Raw genomic sequence first — 20,033 nt, 5'->3', positions numbered from 1 at the left:
GCAGGGTGGTTGTTATGGGGGGGGAATCAGATAAATGAGAATCAGGGATGCTCTTGGAAGGAAGAATAGGATATAAATTGGGTGAGTAATAAAATTAAAAATAAATATTGCAAAGCAGGGCACTGTGTTCAGTTCCCGACGTTGCAGTCACTGCAATAAAAGAGATTTCTTCATGCTGGCTGTGTTCACAACCCAGGTTTAAATGGTTAAAAAACTTAACCAGGTCTCTGAAGCAATGTTAACCTCAGATTATGTGCCTCCTATGTCCGAAAACCCAGACCAGCGCGTGCAAATGACACTAACCCAATGCTGCCTGCATTCACACAACACCTCAAACCCAGGTTAACCAAACAGAACGAATTTCGTCCACAGGCAACCTTGTACTAGTCTTATGGGGCAGGTCATTTTTTCTTCTGGAAAAAGCCCATCTTCAAATGAACTCGGCTTCACGCGCACCTGCACGGCTTTCAGTTTTTCACCAGGTCTGGTTTGAAAGCGTTGTGTGAATCCAGCCGTGCAAGCTGGGGCAGGAGGTATGGAAATGGTGCACCTAAAGGGGTCTTTTATGGCTGGGAAAGGATGAAAAGGAGAGTTTCCAGCACACCAGAGTTGCCAGGAAGAAAAAAAAAAATCTCCTTGCAGGGTCTTTAATAAACTGTTCTTTGGAAAAGGGCGTTTTAATGGCACTTTGTTAAGCACTGTTGATTTGCAACTTTTCTGCAAGAGTCGCTGTTGTGCAAGGTGAACAGGAAGAACAGGTGCAAAGGTGAATTACCTGGTTCTACCTGTCCTGCTTATAAAGTACATAAATGGCTGGTCTTGGGCGTTTTCACCCCGATTGTGGCTGGCAGTTTGCAACTGCAGGTAGTCCCCGACTCACGACCATAATAATAATAATAATAATAATAATAAAGTTGGAAGGGACCTTGGAGGTCATCTAGTCCAACCCCCTGCTCAGGCTGGAAACCCTATGCCATTTCAGACAAATGGCTGTCCAGTCTCTTCCTAAAAACCTTCAGTGTTGGAGCGCTGAACCCAAAATCTTTGTTGCTAAGCAAGACAGTTGTTAAATGAACTTTGCCCTATTTTAGGACCTTTGTGGCCACGGTCGTTAACGGAATCTCTGCAGTTGTTCAGTTAGTAACATGGTTGTTAAGTGAATCTGGCTTAACCCCCCGTTGATTTTGCTTCTCAGATGGTTGCAAAAGGGGATCACGCGATGGTCAAAAATACGAGTCAAGCCTCTGAATGTTGATCACGTGACCGCAGGGATGCTGCAACGGTCGTAAGTGTGGAAAAAAGTCACAAGTCGCCTTTTTTCGGTGCCATTTTAACTTTGAATGGTCACTAAATGGACGGTTGTAAATCGAGGACACCCAGTACTGGACAAAGTTTCCTGAATCAAAACTTTCGAGTGGAGTAAAAATTGATGCGAAGGGAGGTTTAGATCTTAAACCTTTAATCAAGGTTTTCTCAAACATAGTAACTTTAGAGTAGGTAGACTTCAACTCCCAGAATTCCCCAGTCTGTATGTTGCCTGTGTAATTCTGGGAGTTGAAGTCCACCCATCTTAAAGTTGCCAAGTTTGAAAAAACTGCTTCTATTTTCCTTTCTACAGCTGCTTGGAGCAGAAATGTTGCAGCCCAGGAAAAAAATCATGCCATTAGTTAAAAATCTTAATTTTATGGACCCATCGAAGGGAAAAGTATGTCCGTTAAAGCCAAATGTCCATTAAATCAGAAGGTAGATAATTAAGTCAATCTTTTCATAAATTGCATAGAGTTTTTCTAATTCATATTCAGATTTTATAGAAAATATATAAACGTTGCCCAAGTGGATTTTCTCCTTTGCATTCAAAGCCTGCTGTATGGAAGTCCATAAAATTGAAGGTTTAATGAATATCATGTGTTATTTGTGCAATGCTTTATCAATTAGAGTCCAATATTAGAAATTCAGGTAACCCGTTAAAATCAAGTTAAGAGAAGTCAGTGACGATGCTCAGATCACAGATTACAATGCAACAAATAAATCACATTGCCTGAAACATCACACTTATACACGTTATCGACCCCAAAGCTAACCAGAATAATAGAATAACACAATTGGAAATGACCTTGGAGGTCATCTAGTCCAACCCTTGGTTCAGGCAGGAAACCCTATAAAATTTCAGACAAATGGCTGACCAATCTCCTCTTAATAACTTCCAGTGTTGGAGCACCCATAACTTCTGGTGGCAAACTGTTCCACTGGTTAATTGTCCTCACTATCAGGAAATTTCTCCTTAATTCCAGGTTGCTTCTCTCCTTGATTAGTTTCCATCCGTTGTTACTTGTCCTGCCTTCAGGAATTTTAGAGAATAGGTTGACCCCCCCCACACACTCTTTTTTGGGGCAGCCCCTCAGATATTGGAAGACTGTTTTCATGTCACCCCTAGATTAGTAATCTAGTTATTTGAAGAGGACACCTTTAGTCACCAAAAACTCAATCAAGGTTAATGCTAACCAAATTTAGCAAGTTGTGTGTATCAGTACAAACTGTTATTTTTATTCTTCCAAAGAGTCTCAGAGGGACATTAATAAAGGGAAATTGTCCATAATTGCAAACATAGTGAATATTACAAGAACTCGGCATCAGCTGTTACTGGCCCACCTTGGTCACATTTTGACCCTGTTTCTGTGTTGTGTGAACCCAGCCGATGTCTGATTTACATTAATTTTTTTTTCCAAGAGATCTCTTCTAGTTATAGCCACAACTAATCTTCCGTGGTACAAGATACACCTTGGAAATTTAGATAAGTGCTTAAGAGCATTCTGTTCCTGTCTCTCTCCCTCTCTCTCTTTCTCTCTCTCTCAAAAAAAGTCATTTAAATAGTGATTTTTTTCACACGTCCTGTTGTACCATTTGTACCAACTTTAATGGAAGACACCTTTGCAGAATTTTAGCAGCTCTCTTTCCTCTTGTCGTCGGCATCTTCCCATCAGAAAATATTTGCAGGAAACATTAGGAAAGAGAACTGGCTACGATACCGTGTTTTTGACTTTCATGGCTAAGTTGTCTCTGCCCCGAAAGTGGCAATGGGGGACGGTGCTTGTTGCCGAGTGGCTACCGTTTTTCGCCGTGTTCTGGGGGCAAGCAAATTTGACAAACCTCTGCCCGGCCAAAAAGTACAGGATGGGGTCCAGACAACTGTTGGTGCTGGCCAAAGGGCGGGTGAGCTTGTAGGCCAGGTTGATGGCGTTGAGCGTGGGACAACTGAGGTCCCAGCTACGGAAGGAGTAATACAACGTACGGGTGATGTGGAAGGGCAGGAAGCAAATGATAAAGACCACCATGACAATGATGATCATCTTGACCGACTTCTTCTTGGAACTGGACATCCGGCTGATGCCCCGCGTGGGCTGGAGAAGTTTCCGGGCCATCATGCAGTAGCAGATGATGAGAAGGAGGAAAGGGATGCAAAAGAGAAGGACCAGCATAACCGAACTGTAGATGAAGAACTGGTCAAAGAGTTCCTTGGCGGACGTGTCGTGGCAGGTGATGCTGTTGCACCTCTGGCTGGTGGTGACGAAGAAGAGGACCGGAGACTGACAGCCGATCACCACCAGCCAGACGATGGCGGAAACCCAACGGGCGTAGCGGACCTGGCCCCACTCCAGGGACTTTAGAGGGAAGCAGATGCCCATGAAACGGTGGGCGCTGATGCAAAGCAAGAAGAGGATGCTGCAGTACAGGTTGGTGTAGAAGAGGAAGCGGACAACCTTGCACAAGCCCACGCTGAAGGGCCAGTTGTCCTCCATGGCGTAGTAGTAGACCAGCAAGGGCAAGGAGACCACGTACAGCAAGTCGGACACCGCCAAGTTGAACATGTAGGTGGTGGAGGCGTTCCACGTCTTGATGCGGAAGACGAAGATGTAGAGGGCCAGCAGGTTGAGGGTGAGGCCCACCACGAAGACGATGCTGTAGGACACGGGCAGCAGGATGTATTTGAAATCCTCGTTGAACTTGCACTTGTACGGGTGTTCCTCCTCGCCGCACTCGGCGTCCGAGGAGTTGGCGCTGGCGTTCACGGAGTACAACAGGAACGTGACATTCGCCATCGTCCTTAGAGAGTCTGGAAGAAAAGCAGAGGGAGCACAGTTAGCGTGGGACGGTGCTAACGTCCTGCTGCATTCACAACATGCTGCATTCACACAGACTACTTACCTGGCTTTGGGTGGGCAACGGGCGTAAGTATGAGGAAAAATCCTAAGTCTCTTTTTCCAGTGCCGTGATAACTTTACACAGATACAAAACTAATAGGCTTAAGTCCTCAACTTAAAACTCTTTGTTTCAAAGTTAGAACGGTACTAAAAAAAGTGACTTGGGATCGTTTTTCACACGACCGTTGCCAGCTGCCCCATGGTCACGTGATTAAAGTTCAGACACTTGGCAACCGACTCATACTTTTGACGGTTGCAATGTCCTGGCGTCATGGGATTTCATTTTATGTCCTTCTGACCAGCAAAGTCACTGGGGATGCCAGGTTCACTTAACAACCCTCTTACTAACTTAACAACTGCATTGATTCACAATAAACAACTGCGGAAAGAAAGCTCCTAAAAGGGGAAAATTGTTAATCCCACAGTCATTAAGCGAATCCGGTTTCCCCTTTGACTTTGCTTGTTGGGACGGTGGCAAATAATGATCACATGACCGGCGGGAGGCTGCAATTGTCCTGAATACATGCCGGATGCCGAGCGCCTGAATTTTGATCGCGTGACCATGGGGACGCTGCAACGGTTGTAAGCACGAGGACCAGTCCTAAGTCACTTTTCTGCCTGTATCAAGTGTCGTTATCACTTGATACAGGCAGAAAACAAATGGTTGCAAGTCAAGGGCTGCCCCTATAAATTTGACAAATAAATAAACATTAGGAGCTTGCTTAATGCTCTTCCACATTAATTAAGGCAGGGATCTTCAAACTTGGCCTTTTTATGACTTGTGGATTTCAACTCCCAGAATTCCTCAGCTGGGCACGCTGACTGAGGAATTCTGGGAGTTGAAGTCCACAAGTCATAAGAGAGCCAGGTTTGAAGACCCCTGACATGATGTGAGGGGAAATAATGCTAACTCAGAAAGAGCTAAACTGGTGTTTCTCAGCCTCGGCCATTTTAAGAGGTGTGGATTTCAACTCCCAGAATCCCTCACCCAGCTTGCCTGGCTGAGGAATTCTGGGAGTTCAAGTCCACAAGTCCTAAAAGGGCCAAGTTTGAAGACCCCTGACATAATGTGAGGGGAAATAATGCTAACTCAGAAAGAGCTAAACTGGTGTTTCTCAACCTCGGCCATTTTAAGAGGTATGGACTTCAACTCCCAGAATCCCTCACCCAGCTTGCCTGGCTGAGGAATTCTGGGAATTGAAGTCCACAAGTCCTAAAAGGGCCAAGTTTGAAGACCCCTGACATAATGTGAGGGGAAATAATGCTAACTCAGAAAGAGCTAAACTGGTGTTTCTCAACCTCGGCCATTTTAAGAGGTATGGACTTCAACTCCCAGAATCCCTCACCCAGCTTGCCTGGCTGAGGAATTCTGGGAATTGAAGTCCACAAGTCCTAAAAGGGCCAAGTTTGAAGACCCCTGAATTAAGGTAATTCTCAACCATTCAAAAATTACAGCGGCACTGAAAAATTGGACTTATGACCATTTTTCACACTCAATGACCATTGTAGCATCCCCAGGGTCACCTGATCAAAATTCAGTTGGGAACAGACTCGTATTTATGATCAAAATTCGGACTCTTGGCCACTGACTCGTTTATACGACGTGGTCGCAGTGTCCCGGGGTCACGTGATCCCCTTTTGCGACCTTCTGACAAGCAAAGACAAGGGGGGAAGCCCGATTCATTTAACAACCGTGTGACTGACTTAACAACTGCAGCGATTCCCTTAACAACTGTGTGGAGAGAAAGGTGGTAAAACGAGGCAAAGTTCACTTAACAACTGCCTCATTTAGCCACAGAAATTCTGTGCTCACTTGTGGCTGTAAACTGAGGACGAAAATTTATTTAAGGGGATATACCCACTGGAAACATACCTGTCGTTTCTTTCTATTCAAATTACTTTTCTCTCTCTCTCTCTTTTTTTTTTTTTTGCAGAAGGAGCTGGCTGTTGTTCTAAATCAGTGGTTCTCAACCTTTTTAATGCCGCGACCCCCAACCGGTCGTAAGTCGAGGACTACTCAACCGGTCGTAAGTCGAGGACTACTCAACAGGTGCAGCACCATTTGCAGAATGGGACTTTTGGCGGGCTCAGCAGGGCAGAGACAGCCTGGACGATTCCGATGGGCTTTTGAAAGCCAATAGAATTAGACTCTATTCAAGAGAGTCTCTTCTATTGGCTTTCAAAAGCCAATAGAATAAAAGGGAATAGCACAGCTAAGGAAAAGGGGGAAAAATGGCGGACTGCGTTGTTTGGCGACCCCCGTGAAATGGTCGTTCGACCCCAAATGGGGTCCCGACCCACAGGTTGAGAACCACTGTTCTAAATCATGATTTTTCAAAGTTGGGCCCTTTAAGACAGATGGAGTTCATCTCCCAGCATTCCCTTTGCTGGCTGGAGAATTCTGGGACTGGAAGTCCACCTCTTTGAAAGTGGCCAACTTTGAAAACCATTCCTGGGAATAAAGGTGCACCTGCTTAACATTCTCCAGCTTCTCTTGGATGCTTCGTCAGCAACAAGGAAGTTTGCAGGGAGAGGTCAAAAAAGTCAAGATGGCGGCTGCAACGGTGGGAATAATGCTCTGTTTGTTTTTTGCGTGCATCCCACGCAAAAACAGGCACGGCTCTGATGGTACCAACCACGGATATTCCCTAACACTTTCCAGTATAGATAAAAACAACCTATTGTCAATATTGTGGTGGTGGTGATAGTTTTATTATTTAACCTTCATATTTATCTTGGGATTCATTTCCGTGATTCAAAAGGCTTGCAAAACTACACAAAAAACCTATTGCATTAGAGTCCCCTAGTTCCTTTTGTGATTGTGGTTGTTTTCTGTGCAAGGCAGGCCAACTTTACAAGGTGGTCCTCGATTTAAAAAGAGTTCATTTAGTGACCATTCTAAGTTAAACAGCACTGAAAAAAGGGACTTATGACCATTTCTCACACTTACGACCGTTGTAGCATCCACGTGGTCAAAATTCAGGCGCTTGGCAATTGACTCGTATTTACGACGGTCGCAGAGTTCCGGGATCACGTGATCCCCTTTTGCGACCTTCTGACAAGCAAAGCCAGTGGAGGAGCCAGATTCGCTTAACGACCGTTAACAACTGCAGAGATTCACTTAATAACGGTGGCAAGGAAGGTTGTCGAACGCGGTAAAGCTCGCTTAACGAATGTCTCACTTAACAACGTAAATGTGGGGCTCAACGACAGTCGTAAATCGAGGACTGCCTGTATTTTGGCAGAGAATTTGCATCGGGTTCTCTGGAGCCTTTTTGCTTTCTGAAAGTCAGCAAGATCACAGCAAAACCCAAAATACGTTTAGCTTTTTTTTTTTGACCGCACAAACTTCTGGTCTGAGGAGTGTGTGTGTGTGTGTGTGTGTGTGTGTGTGTGTGTGTGTGTGTGTGTAGACCTCGCTGCCTTTGCACCACACACCGATGGTCACAGTGACAACATGACAAAGTCTCTTGGGCCTCCGAGCAAGTTGCACAACTCACATTCCTTCAATGTGTGCCATCCTGCCTTGAAACGCCGGGTCTTGCGTTTTAATTATTAACTCTTTCCGGGTCTTGCGTTTTAATTATTAACTCCCAAAAGGTACTTACCACCTGTTTGCAACCTGTGAGAAGATGCTAGAGGAGAACAAAGGGATAATCCTTTGCACGCACCCTCATTCCTGGAAGCAACAGCTGAGCGGGAAAGGCAAGCAGGAGTAAACTATTTTTCAGTTCCGTTCCATTCAATCAGAATAGAGCTGGAAGGGACCTTGGAGGTCATCTAGTCCAACCCTCAAGCAGGGGACCCTATACCACTTCAGACAAATGGTTGTCCAATCTCTTCTTAAAAGCCTCCAGTGTTGGATCACCCACAACTTCTAGTGGCAAGCTGTTCCACTGGTTAATCGTCCTCACTGTTAGGAAGTTTTTCCTTAATTCCAGGTTGCTTCTCTCCTTGATTAGTTTCCAACCGTTGTTTCTTGTCCTGCCTTCTGGTGCTTTGGAAGATAAATTGACCCCACTTCTCTTTGTGGCAGCCCCTCAAATATTGGAATACTGCTATCATGTCCCCCGTAGTCCTTCTTTTCTCTAGCCCAGTGGTTCTCAACCTTTTTAATGCCATGACCCCCAACCGGTCGTAAGTCGAGGACTACTCAACCGGTCGTAAGTCGAGGACTACTCAACTGGTGCAGCACCGTTTGCAGAATGGGACTTTTGGCGGGCTCAGCAGGGCAGAGACAGCCTGGACAATTCCTATTGGCTTTTGAAAGCCAATAGAATTAGACTCTATTCAAGAGAGTCTATTCTATTGGCTTTCAAAAGCCAATAGAATAAAAGGGAGTAGCACAGCTAAGGAAAAGGGGGAAAAAATGGCGGATTGCGTTGTTTGGCAACCCCCGTGAAATGGTCGTTCGACCCCAAATGGGGTCCCGATCCACAGGTTGAGAACCGCTGCTCTAGCCATAGTCAAGTCCTGCAATATATTTTAATCTCCACGCCTTGAATCATCTTCGTTGCTCTTCTCTGCACTTTTTCCAGAGTCTCAACATCTTTTTTTGTAATGTGGTGACCAAAACTGGATGCACTATTCCAGGTGTGGCCTTACTAAGGCTTTATAAAGCGTGCTAAGACTTCACGTGATTTTGATTCTACGCCTCTGTTTATACAATCAAGGATTGTGTTAGCTTTTTTGGCTGCTGCCACACACGGCTGCCTCATGTTTAAGTGACTGTGCACTAGGACTCCAAGGTCCATCTCCCAGTTACTGTTTTTGAGCCTCTTGACCTCATGTCAAAAAAAGTACACAGATCTTGGATGGGATATTTGTCAGTTGATATTAAAGTACCACGTTAATCTGCAGTGCTCTAAAATACTGTCTCCAATCTCAGCCTCTTTAAGGCGTGTGGACTTCAACTCCCAGCATTCCCCCGTCCATGCCTGCAAGGGCTGGAGAATTCTGGGAGCAGCAGTCCACACATCTTAAAAGGGCTGAGGTTGAAAAACACGGCTCTAAGTCATTTCTTTGAAGCCCCCAAAAGCACCATTGCTGTCATTTAAGCAGGAAAAAACATCACCCGGTTCGCTTCTATGCACTTTGAGAAAAAGTGACACAAAAATAAGCTTTAACACCACTTCGCAAATTGAACCAAGGTTTTGGAAGAGGGAAGCTTCTCCGTGGCATTGGTGTAACCCTGTATGGAATGCAAAGAAGCAATATCAATTTTAATTGCCTCCTCCCTGAAATAGATTTATTTGTTGACCGTGTTGGTTTTAGACCTTCTTCTTGGAGGTATTTTTATTTGCACAAGCACCCTCCGAGATAAGGTTGAATTAACCCTTGCGGTCAACATTCTGTTTGAGCTGGACTTCAGAATAGAACCGTAGGGCTGGAAGGGACCCTGAAGGTCATCTAGTCCAACCCCCTGCTCAGACAGGAGACCCTATACCATTTCAGACAAAATGGCTGTCCAGTCTCTTCTTTAAAACCTCCAGTGATGAAGCACCCGCAAATTCTGAAGGCAAGCCCTTCCACTGGTTACTAGTCCTCATTGTTGGGAAGTTTCTCCTTAATTCGTTCGGAGGCTGCAGTTGGTTCAGAATGCAGCCGCGAGAGCGATTGTGGGTGCACCAAGGTACACCCACGTGTCACCTATCCTCCGCGAGCTGCACTGGCTTCCTGAGGGTCTCCGGACGCAATTCAAGGTGTTGGTTATCACCTTTAAAGCCCTTCATGGCCTAGGACCAGGTTACTTACAGGACCGCATACTGCCGCATAGTTCCCAGAGACTGGTGAGGTCCCACAGATTGGGCCTCCTTCAGGTCCCGTCGGCCAGACAATGTCGGCTGGCGGGCCCTCGGGGAAGGGCCTTTTCTGTGGTGGCTCTGATCTGGTAGAATCAACTTCCCCCTGAGATTCGAACTACTCCCACCTTGCCGGCCTTTAAGAAAGCCATTAAAACTCTCCTGTTCCGGCAGGCCTGGGGCTGATGTCCCCGGGGGGGGGGGCGGGATACGATTGGGACATGCTGTATGAATGCACATTTTATTGTTTTATTGTTATATTTATTGTTTTAATCTTGTACACCGCCCTGAGTCCCTAGGGATTGGGCGGCATATAAATTTTATTAATAAATAAATAAATTCCAGGTTGCTCCTCTCCTTGTTCGGTTTCCCACCGTTGTTTCTTGTCCTTCCCTCTGGTGCTTCGGAGAATAACATGACCACCCCCCCTCTTTTTTGTGGCAACCCCTCAAATTTTGGAATACTGCTACCGTGTCCTACTTTTCTCTAGACTAGCCATACCCAGTTCTCCATATATTTTAAACTCCAGGCCTTTAATCATCTTAGTTGCTCTTCTCTGCACTTTTTCCAAAATCCCAATCTCTTTTTTTGTAATGTGGTGACCAAAACTGGATGCAGCATTCCAGGGGTGGCCTTACTAAGGCTTGATGAAGCGTTGCTAAGACTTCACCTGATTTTTGATTCTATGCCTCTGTTTAATACAACTGTTGTAGGCAGAATTACAGATAGCCCTTGAGAACTGGGACCGGAATTTCCATTGTTAAGCAAAGCGGTTGTTATGTGAATCGCACCTCATCTTAACAACCTTTTCGCCACAAGCGTTAAGCGAATTGCTGCAGTTGTTAAGCGAATACTGTGGTTAAGGGAATCCAGCTTCCCCCCCACTTTGACTTTGCTTGTCAGAAGCCAGTTAGGAAGGTCAAACATGGGGACCCCAGGACAGTGCAACGGTCACAAATAATGCCAGTGCCCAAATTCTGATCCCATGACTAAGCGAGTGCTGCAACAGTCGTAAGGGCGAGGACCAGTCATAAGTTCTTTTCTTTCAGCGCCATTGTGACTTTGAACTATTACTAAACACCAGTGATGGGATTCAGCCGGTTCACACTACTTCGGCAGAACCGGTAGCTAATTTTTTGTTGCCCAGGCCCAGAATGGACTTTTGGAACCGGCATCGACACAGAGAACTGGTGGTTCACCTATCTGAATCTCACCATTGTAGATAGATAGATAGTAGATAGATAGATAGATGGATGGATGGGCGGGTGGGCGGGCGGGTGGGCAGGCAGGCACGCGGGCAGGCAGACAAATAGACAGATAGTGGTGGGATTCAGCCAGTTTGCACATTTCGGCAGAACCGGTAGCTAATTTTTTGTTGCCCAGAACGGACTTCCGGAAGCGGCATCCACACAGAGAACCAGTTGTTCACCTACCTGAATCCCACCACTGTAGGTAGGTAGGTAGGTAGGTAGGTAGGTAGGTAGGTAAGTAGGTAGATAGATAGATAGGTGACAGATAGAAGATAGATATAGATGATTGATAGATAGATAGATAGATAGATAGATAGATAGATAGATAGATGACAAATAGATGATAGATAGATAGACAGACAGAGGTGACAGATGACAGATAGATAGATAGATAGATAGATAGATAGATGATAGATAGATAGATAGATAGATAGATAGATAGATAGATAGATAGATAGATAGATAGATAGATAGACAGGCAGAGGTGACAGGTGATAGATGATAGATAGATAGATAGATAGATAGATAGATAGATAGATAGATAGATAGATAGATAGATAGATAGATAGATAGATAGATAGGCAGGCAGGCAGGCAGGCAGGCAGTGGTGGGATTCAGCCAGTTCGCACCATTTCAGCAGAACCGGTAGCTAATTTTTTGTTGCCCGCGTCCAGAATGGACTTCCGGAAGCAGCATCCACCAGTGGTTCACCTATTTGAATCCCACTACTGCTAAACACTAATCGTCGTAAGTCGAGGACTATTTTGTATGTTCGAAAGCTTCCCAAACGGAACATCCTATTGTTTTGTCTTACTAATTGTTGCAGAGCATTGTGGGAACTAATACTTCCTGCCAATCGGCATTTCTCAATCTCAGCAATTTTTAAGATATATGGACTTCAGGTCCCAGAATTCCCAAGCCAACACATTTGGCCTTCCACTCCCAGAATTCCTGATAGGAGCTGGGAAATTCTAGATCCTAAAATTGCCCAAATTAAGAAAGAGTTATCTGGTCCAACCCTCTGCAATATAGAGGACAATTTCTGGTAGTTCTCGACTTACGACTAGAATAGAGCCCGAGATTTCCATGGCTAAACAGGACAGTTCTTAAATGATGATCTTCCAGTGCCGTTGTAACTTTGAACAGTCACTAAACGGTTTTTAGTCAAGGACTACCTGCCTTTTAGTTTTTCCCAAATTATTTTTTTCCCCCACCCTTCCTGCGGCTATGACATATATTCCCGAATCTGGCGCGGATATATTTTCAAAGACACTTTTAAGCTTCCCAAATGCGAAACAACAAATAATAACAACAATAATAATAATAATAATAATCCCCCAGTGAGGCACTACCTTGACGTGGTTGTGGGGCTTGTGTACTCTGAGGAAGATGAGAGCTATGCCAGAGGTTCAACCATACTGGACAGGTCTCATCAGAGGAGTCAGACAAAGAGTGTCTCTCCCATAAAAAATATGATGAGACGTAAATTTCAGAATGCCATATCGGCTCGGACGTCGCCCGGGTTAACAAGGTCCGCGCTAGATGTTGGAGTTCCTGGATATCTGGTGAAAAATGGGTTACAGGACTTAGGACTGTTGGCTGAGCAACTAGGGCCAGCAGCTGCAGAACTAGGTGTTTACCCATCGCAAATACACAGTGATTGAAAACAAAGAAATAATGATCTGTTATTATAGATAAAGTCCAACAAGAAGAGGATATCTGAAACGAATGCACCAGTTCTGGAAAGAACAACACCCAGAATCAGAAATAATAGAATAGAGACTAGCAGATCACGCCAATTTACAGCAGAATAGACCAGAAAGAACTGGAGAAGATAACAAAATACAAAGGCCTACAAATAGGAATAGAAAGACTGTGGCAAAGGCAAGCAAGGCTGGTACCAATAGCAAGAGGCGCCTTGGGTGCAATCCCAAAACAGCTGGAGCACCACTTGAACACCATTGGCATTGACAATTCGCTATTAGTCAATTGCAAAAGGCAGCCTTACTAGGAACTGCCTCCATCCTGCGACGAGATCTGTAATACCATCAAACATCCACACATCTGCCTATCCCAGGTCCTGGGTAAGGACTCAATAGATAGACAAAATGCCAAATCCAGTCTGAACATCTGGCTGACTATGCAATGATCAATAATAATAATAATAATAATAATAATAATAATAATAATAATAATAATAATAATAATAATAATAATAATTGCAAAAGGCAGCCTTATTAGGAACTGCTTCCATCCTGCGACGATATCTGTAATACCATCAAACATCTACATCTGCCTATCCCAGGTCCTGGGTAAGGACTCGATAGGTAGACAAAATGCCAAATCCAGTCTGAACATCTGGCTGACTGTGCGATGATCGATAATAACAACAACAACAACAACAATAATAATAATAATAGTTGGAAGAGACCTTGGAGGTCACCTAGTCCAACCCCCTGCTCAGGCAGGCAACCCTATTCCATTTCAGACAAATGGCTGTCCATTCTCTTTAGAATAGAATAGAGTTGGAAGGGATCTTGGAGGTCATCTAGTCCAACCCCTTGCTCAGGCAGGAAACCCTATACCATTTCGGACAAAGGGCTGTCCAGTCTTTTCTTAAAAACTTCCAGTGCTGGAACATTCACCGCTTCTGGAGGCAGGTTGTTCCACTGGTTAATTGTTCTAACTGTCAGGAAGTTTCTCCTTAGTTCCAGATTGCTTCTCTCCTTGATGAGTTTCCATCCGTCGGATGGAAAGCAGAGTTTGAATCGGCAAGAGGCTGTTTCTTTGCCAAACGCCTGTATTTCTCTCCTCCGCAGGAATTCTGCCATTTGCAAGTTTCCTTGCTCGCAACAAGGCCAGCATTGTTCCTCCACGACTGCAGACAGGTTTGGATTGTGCATTGTTGTCAACTTCACAATCCGCCACTGTTTTCATAGCTCAGAGATGGCCTTCCTCGCTTCTCAAGGCTGCCTTTCGTGGGCGGGCGAGGGTTGGCATCAGCGTGCCCGGCTTCTGCGAATTCTGCCAGGGGTGCATAATTCACCAAACGTGGGAGGGCGTCGTGGGTCTCAGCACGGGGGCAAAAGAGGAAGGCCACTGGGCATACTGGTGACATTTTCCAAGGGACTGTGGGAGTGTGATAATGAGAACATTTGTAGTGGGGTTCACGAACTGCCTCTCTTCTGCTGACGCTGAGGAGCAGAACAGGGAAATGGGGCTGGCTGGCAGCCTTGGCTGCTACTTACGACCTAATTTTACTGTCTTTCTTGCCACTGTTGTTCAGCAAATCACTGCAGCCATTAAGCTAGTAACACAGTTATTAAGTGAATCGGGCTTGACTTTCCTGGTTGCAAAAGGGAATCACGTGACCCCGAGGAGGCTGCGACCGTCGTAAATGCGAGTCAGCTGGCAAGCGTCGGAATTTTGATCGCGTGAATATGGGGACGCCGCAACATTTTTAAGTGGGAAAAAGGGTCATTTTTCAGTGCTGTGGTCACTAAACAAATGTCGTAAGTCGAGGATTACCTTTTTTTTTTTTCAAATTCGTCTCAATATGCTGCCTTGGTTGTGAAACCTTGATAGTCTAAACCGGTGATTCTCAACCTGTGGGTCGGGACCCCATTTGGGGTTGAAACGACCATTTCACGGGGGTCGCCAAACAACGCAGTCCACCATTTCCCCCCCCCCTTTTCCTTAGCTGTGCTGCTCCCTTTTATTCTATTGGCTTTTGAAAGCCAATAGAATAGACTCTCTTGAATAGAGTCTAATTCTATTGACTTTCAAAAGCCAATAGGAATTGTCCAGGCTGTCTCTGCCCTGCTGAGCCCGCCAAAAGTCCCATTCTGCAAACGGTGCTGCACCAGTTGAGTAGTCCTTGACTTACGACTGGTTGAGTCGTCCTCGACTTACGACCGGTTGGGGGGTCGCGGCATTAAAAAGGTTGAGAACCACTGGTCTAAACAAATTTGCAGCCCACGGACTACCCTTCGCATCGTCCCAGACGACGTGTGTCTCTAGCGAGGCTGAAAAAGTCAAGGCAATGGCTTGCAAAAAACCACACCTTTGTTTAACCTTGCATAAGACGCCTGGACTTCGACTCCCAGAATTCCTTGGTGGCTAGGGAATTCTGGGAGTTGAAGTCTACCCTCTCCTAAAAGTTGCCACGTTTGAGAAACACCGCTATAGATACAGGCGATCCCCGACTTGCAACAGTCGTTGAGCCCAAATTTTCTGTTGCTAAGGGAGACAGTCGTTAAGTGAGTTTTGACCTCTTTTTATGACCTTCCTTGTCGTGGTTGTTAAGTGAATCACTGCAGTTGTTAAGTTAGTCACGTGGCGGTGAAGGGCATCTGACTTCCCCCTCGACTTTGCTTGTCGGAAGGTCGCAAAAGTGGATCACGTGACTCTTGGAGGCTGCAACCGTCGTTAAGTACAAGCCAGTTGCCAAGTGTTTGGATTTTGATCACATGACCACGGGGAGGCTGCCACGGTTTAAAGGGTGAAAAACGGTCGTAAGTCACTTTTTTTCAGTGCCGTTGTCACTTCAAGCAGTCTGAAATGGTATAGGGTTTCCTGTCTGAGCAGGGGGTTGGACTAGATGACCTCCAAGGTCCCTTCTAACATTATTATTATTATTATTATTATTATTATTATTATTATTATTATTATTATTATTATTATTATTAATCATCGCACAGTCAGCCAGATGTTCAGACTGGATTTGGCATTTTGTCTACCTATCGAGTCCTTACCCAGGACCTGGGATAGGCAGATGTGGATGTTTGATAGTATTACAGATATCGTCGCAGGATGGAAGCAGTTCCTAGTAAGGCCGCCTTGTGCAATTGACTAATAGCGAATTTGTCAATGCCAATGGTGTTCAAGTGGTGCTCCAGTTGTTTTGGGATTGCACCCAAGGCGCCTATGACTATTGGTACTAACCTTGCTTGCTTTTGCCACAGTCTTTCTATTTCTATTTGTAGGTCTTTGTATTTTGTTATCTTCTCCAGTTCTTTCTCTTCTATTCTGCTATCTCCAGGCACTGCCACGTCCACTATCCAGACTTTTTTGTCTTTCTTATCGACAGTTGTTAAGTCCGGGGTGTTATGTGGCAGGTGCTTGTCTGTTTCAATTCTGAAGTCCCAGAGCAGTTTAACGTTATCATTTTCTATGACTTTCTCTATTTTATTATTTATTATTTTATTTATTATTATTATGATTACTACTACTACTAAATGAACTATTGTAAATCGAGGACTACTTGGAATAAATTGGACGAGAAGGATGGGATTGTTCCCAAATTAATTTGCTGCTGATCATTAAAACATTGCCAAGTTTGAGAAACATCTTTGACATATAAGGAACGGTTGCTAGAATTGGCTATGTCTAGTTTAAGGAAGAAAATGACTAGGGGGGACATGATAGCAGTCTTCCAATATCTCAGGGGCTGCCATAAAGAAGAGGGAATTAAGCTATTCTCCAAAGCGCCTGAAGGCAGGACAAGAAGCAACGGGTGGAACTCATCAAGAAGAGAAGCAACCTAGAACTAAGGAGAAACTTCCTGACAGTGAGAACAATTAACCAGTGGAACAGCCTGCCTCCAGAAGCAGTAAATGCTCCAACACTGGAAGTTTTTAAGAAGAGACTGGACAGCCATTTGTCCGAAATGGTGTAGGGTTTCCTCCCTGGGCAGGGGGTTGGACTAGATGACCTCTAAGGGTCCTTCCAACTTTACTACTATTATTATTATTCTCTTTTTCCAGAGCTTGGGAAGGGAGAAAATTGGCACGTTGGAGGGTCTAAATAAAAACAGATTCCCCCAGCCCTCCTTCTGAAGGAGACCCTTCCCCCAGCCAGACTTGAGTAAGCAACCACAAATCTGCCAGAACAGCACAACGGCTGTGGGTCTGTGTTGTGGTATTTTGATGCCTCCGCTTTCCACCCAGCGGCGACGATGAATAGAGTCCCCAAGGGCATGGCGGTTAGAGAAATTATTTTTATTCCCACGCTGGATCTCACAGTCACTTTGGCCTGCGTTTCACTGACCCTTACCCCCTGTGGGCACGCTCCAGATGTCCTGGGACGACACCTCCCTGGCTGGCCTCCAGCTGGGAATTTTGGACTTTGAGTGCATAAACGGGAACTGTTTTGCAAGGCTGTCCAAGGTGCAGGTGAAAGGATGACGATCATGCTCAGTGCACAGGATAAGAGAGAGCGACTCAGTGTGCTCCGTTCTGCTTCGCAATTGCTAAAGGATAGGGAGTCCTCGCCTTACGACTACAAACGAGCCCAAAACTTCCGTTGCTAAGCATGATTTTTGAAGTTAAGGGAGTGTCAATATCTGCAGAAGAGCACGACCGCTGTATGCATGTATTTAAGAAGAGATTGGACCACAGTTTTTCTGAAATGGTATAGGGTTTCCTGCTTGAGCAGGGGGTTGGTCTAGAGCACCTCCGAGGTCCCTTCCAACTCTGTTGTTATTCTATTCTATTCTATTCTATTCTATTCTATTCTAGTCTAGTCTAGTCTAGTCTAGTCTAGTCTAGTCTAGTCTAGTCTTTCCTGTTATTCCATTCCATTCCATTCTATTCTATTCTATATTTCTATTCTATTCTATATTTCTATTCTATTCTGTTCTATTCTATATTTCTATTCTAAATTTTTCTATTCTGTTCTATTCTATATTTCTATTCTATTCTATATTTCTATTCTATTCTATATTTCTATTCTATTCTGTTCTGTTCTATTCTATATTTCTATTCTATTTTATATTTCTATTCTATTCTATTCTATTCTATTCTATTCTATTCTATTCTATTCTATTCTATTCTATTCTACAGACAAACTCTGCAGCGAGCGGGAGATCAAACAGATTCCTAACCAACCTAGCTGACAACTTTGTCATCCAAAAGATGGAAGAAGGAACTAGACGTAAAGCTTTACTGGACTTAATTCTTACTAATAGAGAAGAAGTGATAGAGGGAGTTGAAGTTGCCGGAACCTTGGGTGAAAGTGACCACGTCATACTGGAATTTAATATAACGCAAACACTAGCAACAGAAAACAATCCAACCAACGTCTTAAACTTCAAAAAAGCTGACTTTAACAAACTCAGAGAAAACCTAAGAAAGATTCCATGGATGAAATCCTAAAGGGGAAAACAACCCGAGAAGCGTGGGAAACTCTGAAAAATGCGATCGTAAAAGCCCAGACCAGCACAATACCACTGAATAAGAAAAACAAGAAATTCAAGAAGAAACCAGTATGGCTGCACAAAGATCTCTCTGACAAACTGAAAGACAAAAAGGATAAATACAAAAAATGGAAAGAGGGGCACATAACTAAGGCCGATTATCAGCAGACAGCCAGAACGTGAAAAGAAGAAGTCAGGAAAGCAAAGCAACGGCTTGCGACAGAAATCAAGGATAATAAAAAAAAGTTTCTTCCAACATAATAACAAGAAAAAAGTCAAGGAAACTATAGGTCCACTAAAGAGAGAAGATGGCAAGGAAGTAAGAAGCAATAGGGAGAAAGCAGAGCTGCTTAACTCATTCTTTGCATCAGTCTTCACACAAAAATAAATTATAGCCCAACATGAACAACAACAAAAAAACACTGCAAAAGATAAACTAGAAACAAAAATTAAAATAAGCAGGAAAATGGTAAGAGAACATCTATCCGACCTTGACGAATATAAATCACCGGGACCCGATAGATTACATCCCAGAGATCTGAAGGAGCTGGCAGATGTTACCTCAGAACCATTGCACCATATTTTTTAAAAATCCTGGAGCACCTGAGGATTGGGAAAAGGTTGATGTGGTTCCCTTCTTCAAGAAAGGAAAAAGAACAGACCCAGGAAACTGCAGACTGATCAGTCTAACATCAATACCTGGGAAGATCCTGGAAAAGATAATAAAAGAACCAGATCTGCAAACAACTAGAAGCAAACAAAGTTATAACTGGTAGCCAGCATAGGTTTCTTAAAAACAGATCATGCCAAACCAATCTTACCTCATTCTTCGACAAGGTGACTAAACTTTGTTGTTGTTCGTCCATCGGTTTCGATGAAGATCTTGACAACTTGTGGGTTATGGGCCATCAACAATGTGTCCATAGGTGACTAAACTAATAGACCAGCGAAACGCAGTGGACGTAGTATACTTAGACTTGAGTAAGGCATTTGATAAAGTAGATCACAACTTACTCCTTGGTTATCTAGAAAAAGGTGGAGTAGACACCATCACCACCAGATGGACCTGTAGCTGGCTGGCAAACCGTACTCAACAAGTAGTCCTCAACGGCACTACATCCACATGGAGAGGAGTAAGCAGTGGGGTACTACAAGGTTCCGTCTTAGGCCCAGGACTCTTCAATATCTTCCAATGACTTAGATGAGAGAATTGAAGGGGAACTCATCAAATTTGCAGATGACACCAAACTGGCAGGAGTAGCCAACACCCCAAAGCAAACTCAAGATCCAAAAAGATCTTGACAGATTTGAACAATGGGCCCCATCCAACAAAATGAGTTTCAATGGGGAGAAAAGCAAAGTCTTACATTTAGGCAGGAAAAACCAAATGCACAAATACAGATTGGCTCAAAAACAGCAACGGACCTTGGAGTTCTAGTGGACGATCACTTGACTATGAGCCAGCCGTGTGCAGCAGCAGCCCAAAAAGCTAATACAATCCTGGGTTGTATAAACAGAGGTGTAGAATCAAGATCATGTGAGGTATTAGTACCGCTTTATAAAAGCCTAGTTAAGACCACACCTGGAA

At 44.3% G+C, this 20,033-nt stretch overlaps 1 protein-coding gene across 2 annotated transcripts in view; it reads right to left on the bottom strand.

The window, feature by feature from the left end:
- Positions 1-2,515: 2,515 nt before the first annotated feature.
- LOC120296885 (P2Y purinoceptor 2-like) overlaps positions 2,516-20,033 on the bottom strand; it is a 43,953-nt gene continuing 26,435 nt past the window's right edge. The window contains exons 1-2 of one of the 2 annotated variants that reach the window (XM_039318923.1): positions 12,603-12,650; positions 2,516-4,111 (exon numbers count right to left, since the gene is read on the bottom strand). In XM_039318923.1, the coding sequence (XP_039174857.1) occupies positions 3,018-4,097 (1,080 nt within the window). In that variant the 5' untranslated portion in view covers positions 4,098-4,111; positions 12,603-12,650 and the 3' untranslated portion in view covers positions 2,516-3,017. Of the gene's footprint in view, positions 4,112-12,602; positions 12,651-20,033 lie in introns of those variants that run through there. The other variant, XM_039318922.1, reaches the window with a different exon arrangement.

The sequence above is a fragment of the Crotalus tigris genome, unplaced genomic scaffold, assembly GCF_016545835.1.
Source record: "Crotalus tigris isolate CLP2741 ecotype Arizona unplaced genomic scaffold, ASM1654583v1 scf7180000021657.272288, whole genome shotgun sequence".
Classification (NCBI taxonomy): Eukaryota; Metazoa; Chordata; class Lepidosauria; order Squamata; family Viperidae; genus Crotalus; species Crotalus tigris.
This window is presented reverse-complemented; position numbering and strand designations above follow the sequence as displayed.